Consider the following 7,600-nt stretch of genomic DNA (forward strand, 5'->3'; position numbering starts at 1 on the left):
TTGGAGGCCTCTCGAGATCAGTCACGCAGGCAAATTTCATCCCTGTGCATTTTAGACGGCGACACTGGACCTCGAAAAACGACGACTCCATCCATCTCCACATGGCACTCTGACACGTGGAAAGTAGGATTGAGCAACGCTCCCAAAAAAATACCGATATACAATTCGATAATTTTTCAGAAAAGTGATTTTAACACTCGAAGTTTGTATTATGAGTGGTGAAATTTTTCAATTCGGGAGGAATTTTACCAGAGAGCAGTCCAAAGAAGCCACTCGCCAACTTCATCCTCGCGCAACTTCCTTCCTGACTCCTTGCCATGTCAACTCAAGCCCACGCCGTACGACCACGAAATCCTCTCGATCGCAAACTTTGCCCATTGTAGGAACCCTCCCGTGTGCTCTTTCTCGAAAACTTGGCCCCTCAGGCGACGAACGCCGACATTGAACAATTTCTCGAACATTACGGCGACGTCGACAAAGTCATTCTCCTCCGCAAGAAATACATTCACACCTCCCCTTCCACCGACTCCAAGAACACCCAAAATGCTCTCGTCCAGATGTCAAACGTGGACGATGCCATTGCTGCCCATGACGCGAGCAATGACGAACCTGCCGTCCTGTTTGGACTGGCCGTGTCGATTTCGTACTCGAAGAACCAGGAGTTGCGTGGCCAAGGCAGCGCTGCGACACCCCCCGCTGTTCCCCAGCAACATCAGCCGCGAACCTATAACAAGCACAACGCCCGCAACCATGTTGACGTAGCCCAGAATCGAATCTTGTTGGTGACGGTGCAAAACCCGTTGTATCCCATCACGACGGACTTGATTGGTAAGGTGTTCAACGTGTACGGGCAAGTTGAGAAAGTCGTCATCTTCATGAAACCTGTCGGGCTGCAGGTACGTTTCTCCGTGCGAACACCTGCAATACCTGACAGGTCGCATAAAGTGCTTGGTGCAATTTGTCCACGTCCCCGATGCTGTGACGGCCAAGAGTAAGCTCGACGGCGAGGCCATCTACCCGGACTGCTGCTTCATGGTGATTAGTTATTCTAATCTTTCGGTACGAGACTCTATTCACGCCTGAAGATAACGCGGAGGTATCCTGTAGGAATTGTCCGTCAAGGAGAACAGCCTCAAGACCCGCGATTTCACCAACCCAAATTTACCTGTACCTGTGATGGACACTGCGATCAACGCGCCGCAGTCCACGATCTCTTTGCCGTTCAACCCTCCGAATGGGAATGTTTCAGTTAACACCGTGCAAAAGCTGCATGGCGCAGGCGATGGCCAGGATGCTTTTTCGCCGGTGCTGCTCGTGTGCAATTTGAAGGAAACCGTGTCATGCGACCAACTGTTCAATTTGTTTTCGTGTTATGGCAACATCACACGTGTCAAAAAGTTGCATTCGAAAACGGTAACCACTTCTTTCGGGCTTGGGCATGAGGTCACCACCCAAATGCATTCCATTAGGACCACGCCTTGATTCAGTTTGTGAACGAGGCGTCATCTGAGTCAGCGCTGACCCATCTCCGTGGGTTCGTCTTCGAAGGCAGATCGCTTGAAATCCGCTTCTCCAAGCACCGCTACATCATTGCCGCATCCCGGGCCGGTTCCGCGGACGATGACGAGGAGTACGAAGCCCACTTGAATATGCATGTCAGCATACAGTAAGCTCACGAAAGTGCATATGATTAGAGACGATAGCGTGACGGCGAAGGAATACTCTCTGTCCGTGAACCGCTTCACGGGGAAATTTGCCAACTACACCAAGCATGTTTACAGTCCCACGAAAGTGATCCACATTTCAAACCTTGTCGAAGGATTTGAGATAGAGGTGAGTTGATCCGGAGACGAAAGGGGAGTCGTTGACATTATACAACAGGACTTGACCGAGCACTTGCGTCAATTCGGACGCATGGACCGCGTCAAGTTGAAAGTGTTTGAAAACGCCAAAGGCCATCCGCAATTGCTGGCCGAGGTACGTGACTCGACTGTGATGTTTGCAACGTCACAGCTTTCGATTGCTGTAGTTTCCATCCATCGAGAGCGCCACCAACATGCTTGCAGCTGCGCATAACTCGGAGTTTGCCGACAAGAAATTGAAGATCGCTTTCTCGCGCAACAATGCCCATTCCGCCTAATAGTCGCGATTTTATTTGAAGTTATCCAGCACTTCGTTGCACATTGCATTTCGGCTTTCAATGTACTAGTAACTTACCCAGTGGACACACACCATCCGACAGCAACTCCCCCATCTTCTTCATCCTACGTTCCGCGCGAATAACACGGTTCTTTTTCTCCTCGGCTGCTGTCGTTCCTCGCTCAAACCCACACTGATGGGACCATTCTCGATGTCATGGCCTCCCAGGTCTCATTCAACTCGCGCTGACACCTCATGTGACCAATGTGCATTCGTGCCGTTTCAATGCCCAATCAAAACCGTAGAATATCGGATGGACCAATCAGAGTCGTCGTAGAAACACCTGTTCCCCCATTGGATGAAGCACGACGGCTGGAAAATCTGGGTGGTCACTTGGAATCCACGGCAACGCATGACAGGGGGACCCCACGGCGCCAATGTGCGCGACTACACGAGAGATGAAGTCGCCCACTATCGGTCCCTGGGGATCGATGGCGCCATGGATATTCTCCTTGGCATGCCAGGACGACCGTCCTACACTGGCCCGGGAGACTCACGGGAACTTGCCGTGGAAATGATGGAGTCGTATCTCAAGCGCCTCCACATGGACACGTCACGATTGTCCATCGTGCATGTTGCGGGCACAAAAGGTAAAGGGTCGACGTGCGCATTTACTGAGAGTATTCTGCGAGCGCATGGGGCGAAGACGGGAATGTTTACTTCTCCGCACTTAATCCATTCGACTGAGCGATTCCGCATCAACGGCAAACCTATCAGTGAAGCTCTCTTCTTGTCCAATTTTTGGGCTATTTGGGATGGTCTCACTGCAACAACGGTACGACAGTCCAGGAAAGTGCATGCGTTCTCATTTCAGTCGTTGTTACTTCAGAGCGAGGCGGGCATTTTCCCTCCTATGGCAAACTTCTTCCGTTTTTTTACGCTGATGGCACTGCGAATGTTCCAAGAAGAAGGTGTTGACGTTGTAATCTTGGAAGTGGGTCTTGGCGGCCGCTTGGATGCGACGAATGTTATTAAACACCCCGTCGTATGTGGCATCACGACGTTGGACTTGGACCACACCCGAGTTTTGGGCGGCACCATCGACAAAATTGCGCGTGAGGTGAATTGAACTTGCCGCGGTACCAGTCTCACTACCACTTTGGTGTGTATAGAAAGCTGGCATTATGAAAGCCAACGTGCCGGTGTACACGGTTGCCCAGCCAGTGCTGGCCGCCCAAATGCTGGTCAAATGCGCTGACGAGCGTGAAGCTTCGTTGGTGGTGGTTCCTCCACTCTCCGAGTTTAACATTTCGACTCACGACCTCAATCATTCGTTGGGAATGCACGGTGCATTCAATTTGTTTACAGTTCACAAACTTACAGCTTGGTGTAGGACAATACCAGCACGTAAATGCTGCTCTTGCTGTTGTACTAGCGTCGACGTGGCTCTCTGCCAGGCATGGAGCCCCCCTGCCGCCGTTCGACGGCATGATCACGCCTACAGTGTTGCAAGGCCTAAAGCTGGCTTTCTGGCCAGGGCGGTCGCAAACCATGGTGGATCCTCTGTCGCCGACGGTGTTTCACCTGGACGGTGCGCATACCCCTCTCAGCATTGAGTGCTGTGCGCAATGGTTTGAGTCGTGTTGTCAAGCGACACTCACGGACAACCGCGTGTTAATCTTCAACTGCCACCACGAACGCGACGTCGTCAAATTGTTTCTTCCACTGCTTGCACTTCGTTTCGACCATGTCGTGTTTTGCCCGTCGCGATCTTGCCGTCCTAGTATCGTCAAGGTACGCGATATGAGCGATCATGTGACGTCCTCCCGACCTCTTTCGTAGATTCCAAGTGTTCAGGAAGCGCTCCTCAAGGCCAACCTCGACATTTCTGGCTTGCCAGCTGACGCGTTCAACACAGACACGTTCCCTCCGCGCGAGGATCGCATGCACTGGCAACACGTTTGCGAAAAGACTTGGGCGATTCTGAATCAGCTGCACGATCAAGTGACGAAGACCTCACTGTTTACGTCGGTGGAAGCGACGCTCGAGTGGATTCGAGCGAATGCCCCACCCAACACGAAAGTGCTAGTCACAGGGTCGTTGTATAACGTGGGGGACACGCTGAGTGCCCTCAACTGGACTGAGTAATCGACTTGACTGCAGTGTACCATACATGGAGCATATCTTGATGAATGGCCATGATTAGAATGACCGACCATCGCAGTGGCCGCTCGGAATGCCACGTCACAAGCCCAATCAAAGTCAATGACGGCCCATTGCACCAATCAAAATCCTGATAGCAGTATGATTAGATCACTACGATTGATTGGCTAAAATGTAGCCAATGGGCAGAGCGAATGTTGTTGAATGCATCATTTTTCACCTTTTCATTCGACATGCCACGGCTGGAAGAGTACACGTCCGCCGACATCGCGGCATTCCGTCAAAGTGGTATCGACGGCACCATGAAGATTCTCCTCAGCATGCCCAACAGCCCGGGCAACATCGTACCGGCAGCGGGCGCGTGGACGCGCGACACTGCCAATGCCATGATGCGACACTACATGAAACGGACACAAGTTGATGCGTCGACTCTGTCGGTTGTGCATGTGGCTGGTACCAAGGGAAAAGGGTCGACGTGTGCATTCACCGAGAGCATTTTGCGCGCTCACGGGTCGAGGACTGGTCTATTCACTTCACCACATCTCATCCATCCCAACGAACGGTTTCGCATTAATGGCACACCGGTATCGGACGATCTCTTTGTCGACACCTTTTGGACCCTCTGGGATGCACTGGAAGCTTCGAAGGTACATGTCTTGATACTATTCTGATGCAACAACTAAGTCGACCATCTAGAACGACCTGGGATCCTACCCTCGCATTCCAAACTATTTCACCATGCTCACGCTAATGGCTCTGCGAATGTTCGTGGACGAGCGAGTCGATGTGGCAATCTTGGAAGTCGGACTAGGAGGTCGTTTGGATGCAACGAATGTGATTGAAAAGCCCGTTGTGTGCGGCATCACGGCCTTGGACTACGACCATACGCGCATTCTCGGGAGCACACTCGACAAGATCGCACGAGAGGTTGGATGGTGATTCCCCCTACAGACTGCTCTACATTCGAATCCTTAGAAAGCGGGCATCATCAAAGCAGGCGTACCAGTCTTTACGATTGCTCAGGCGCCAGAGGCGGCACAAGCTCTGGCCGCCTGTGCGGCAGCTGAGCCAAGCCCGTTGGTTGTGGTGCCACCATTGACTTCGTTCAACCTCCCTGTTCAAGCGACAAAGTTCATGTTGCAAGGTACATTCCCCATACATATTCTTCTCGTAATCTATTGAACATGTGTCGTTAGGGCAATATCAACATATCAATGCGAGCCTGGCGGTGGCGTTGTCATCCACGTGGCTAGCTGTAAAAGCCGGCAAGCCGATTCCACCGCTGAACGAAGCGATAACTCCCATAGTCTTGAAAGGGCTTCAAGCCACGTCTTGGCCAGGTCGGGCACAGAACATAGTGGACTCTGTGTCTGGAGCTATCTTCCACCTGGATGGTGCGCACACGCCATTGAGCGTGTCGTGCTGCGTGGCATGGTTTGAAAGCTGCTGCGACGATCCATCGAAGCGAACGACCCTCATCTTCAACTGCCATCACGAGCGAGACATCGTCTCGCTTTTCCAACCATTGCTTGCCGCTCGATTTGATAATGTTGTCTTTTGTGCGACGAAATGTGCCCGTCAAAGTAATTGTAGGGTACGCGCATTGTATGCTTCGAAAAGACGCTGATCGTATGGGTAGATACCCACAGTGGAAGACGTGCTTAAGACGGCAACGATCGACCTGCGCGGCGAGCAACATCCTCAACTGAAGACAAATTCGTCGCCACTTCGTGTTGATTTGACGTGGCAATCCGTGTGTGCGACTGTTTGGTCGCGATTGAAAGCTTCGCGGAGACAAGACTCGACTCCCGTGGTGGTGTCGACCATGACGCACGCCGTTGAGTGGATACGTGGAAATGCTTCAGCGGGCGACCGAGTTCTCGTCACGGGTTCTCTCTACACAGTTGGGGATGCCTTACAAGCACTCGGCTGGCATGAATGCAATTAATATCAACCCATTGAAACAACGGTTCATTTGCGACCAGCCCAACAAAGTAGAATAGGAGGAGATTGGTAGTAGGTGGTGAGCTACCTGTGCAACAAATCGCCCAATTCACGCCACACGTCGGCGGAAGTGGCAATCCTAAGTCGGTGTTGACGTCGCAACGTTGTTTGGAGAAATCGTTTTTATTTTTGCCTTTTATCCTTCATATTTTTGTGTATTCCACTGGAACTACGTAACGATTTCAATCTTGCGGTTTGTATGCAATTGGTCGTGAAAATTGGAAGTTTTTACCACACTGGCTTCCTCCGTTTGACACTCGCTAGTCCAAACCCAATTTCTCTCCTCCATCCACCACCATGAAGCACGCCGGTGTGATGGCGATGGCGGCGACCGTGGTAACCATGACATGTACGAATTCTCATCAAGAGCACTGCTCTGAAGTGCTTTCATTGCAGGTGCGTCCCCAGCAGCGACGGATGTATGCCTGTCGAGGTTTTGCACAAAAGACAACGAAGCGACCTGCGACCGAAAGTTTGAAAAGTGCCCCGTCTGCATGTCTTTTAGCGACGGCGGGAAAACTGTGCGATGCACGGCCCCGACTTTTAGCTTTTGCTCGGTCCTCGGTATTGGCGACCAGAAATGCGATAAGCCTTGGACGGACCCCGACGACCCTGAAGAACCTCCAGTCGAAACTACAGATGCGCCGACCACCACGGCAAAACCCAGCAAAACCACATTAAGTCCTACTACGTCCAAAGTCACCAACACAACGTCGTTGGCCCCAACAACGACAAAGGCCACTGCAAAGCCCACTCCCACTACTACTCCAGTTGCCACCTCAGCGTTAGAAAACACCACAACGCAACCTGTGACGACTCCAGACTCTGGCACTGGAACTGGATGGATCATGTACGCAGGCATCGGCGTTGGGGCGGCAATTGTCATTGGTGTTGTCGCCCTCCTCGTCTTGCGCATGACGAGACAGAATGAAGAAGATGACGACGACGAAGAGTCGTACAAGCAACCCACAACTACTGCGCAATCTACCCAGTACAATCCATACTCAAACAATCCCCCTCCCCCTACGACCGAGTCTTCCGCCGCCGTGGCAAGTCTCCCCGTCAAGTTGGATCACCCTACGTCCGACCGTTCGACTGCGAATCTGGGTGCTGCTGCTGTAGTGGTCGAAGGCACCCGGCAAAAGTCTGTCCATACAGACGTTTGGGGCAACGTTCCATCGAGTTTTCGGGAAGGTGAAGTCGCGAGCTACTCTGGCAACGACAGCTTTCTCTCAGACGGTAGTTTGCGACGCACTGGCAACTCTGTCAATGGTGATGTCAAACCGCGGGACAA

General features: G+C 52.1%; 4 protein-coding genes across 5 annotated transcripts; all 4 read left to right on the plus strand.

Annotated features, from left to right (window-relative positions):
* The first annotated feature begins 239 nt into the window (after window positions 1-239).
* On the plus strand, window positions 240-2,259 carry H310_01216 (hypothetical protein). The gene is made up of 8 exons (XM_008864271.1): window positions 240-338; window positions 384-896; window positions 946-1,059; window positions 1,108-1,413; window positions 1,470-1,630; window positions 1,695-1,833; window positions 1,882-1,977; window positions 2,030-2,259. Exons 1-8 carry the CDS (start codon window positions 318-320, stop codon window positions 2,138-2,140), a joined length of 1,461 nt encoding a protein of 486 aa, XP_008862493.1. The 5' UTR covers window positions 240-317; the 3' UTR covers window positions 2,141-2,259.
* A 292-nt stretch (window positions 2,260-2,551) lies between these two features.
* Window positions 2,552-4,287, plus strand: H310_01217 (hypothetical protein; the record flags this gene model as incomplete). Its single annotated transcript, XM_008864272.1, has 5 exons — window positions 2,552-2,974; window positions 3,029-3,259; window positions 3,312-3,486; window positions 3,533-3,933; window positions 3,982-4,287. 5 exons carry the CDS (start codon window positions 2,552-2,554, stop codon window positions 4,285-4,287), a joined length of 1,536 nt encoding a protein of 511 aa, XP_008862494.1.
* Window positions 4,288-4,529: 242 nt separating this feature from the next.
* H310_01218 lies at window positions 4,530-6,420 on the plus strand. 2 transcript variants are annotated; one of them, XM_008864273.1, is made up of 5 exons: window positions 4,530-4,949; window positions 4,999-5,229; window positions 5,278-5,446; window positions 5,499-5,896; window positions 5,942-6,420. In XM_008864273.1, the coding sequence occupies exons 1-5, from the start codon at window positions 4,536-4,538 to the stop codon at window positions 6,248-6,250; spliced, it is 1,521 nt and encodes a 506-aa protein (XP_008862495.1). In that variant the 5' UTR covers window positions 4,530-4,535; the 3' UTR covers window positions 6,251-6,420. The 2 variants fall into 2 exon arrangements, with proteins under 2 accessions (XP_008862495.1, XP_008862496.1); XM_008864274.1 differs by having other exon boundaries at window positions 5,499-6,420.
* Window positions 6,421-6,800: 380 nt separating this feature from the next.
* Window positions 6,801-7,504, plus strand: H310_01219 (hypothetical protein; the record flags this gene model as incomplete). Its single annotated transcript, XM_008864275.1, has 2 exons — window positions 6,801-7,372; window positions 7,429-7,504. 2 exons carry the CDS (start codon window positions 6,801-6,803, stop codon window positions 7,502-7,504), a joined length of 648 nt encoding a protein of 215 aa, XP_008862497.1.
* Window positions 7,505-7,600: the final 96 nt, after the last annotated feature.

This window comes from Aphanomyces invadans (genome assembly GCF_000520115.1).
Source record: "Aphanomyces invadans strain NJM9701 unplaced genomic scaffold supercont1.2, whole genome shotgun sequence".
NCBI classification, from domain to species: Eukaryota; Oomycota; class Saprolegniomycetes; order Saprolegniales; family Verrucalvaceae; genus Aphanomyces; species Aphanomyces invadans.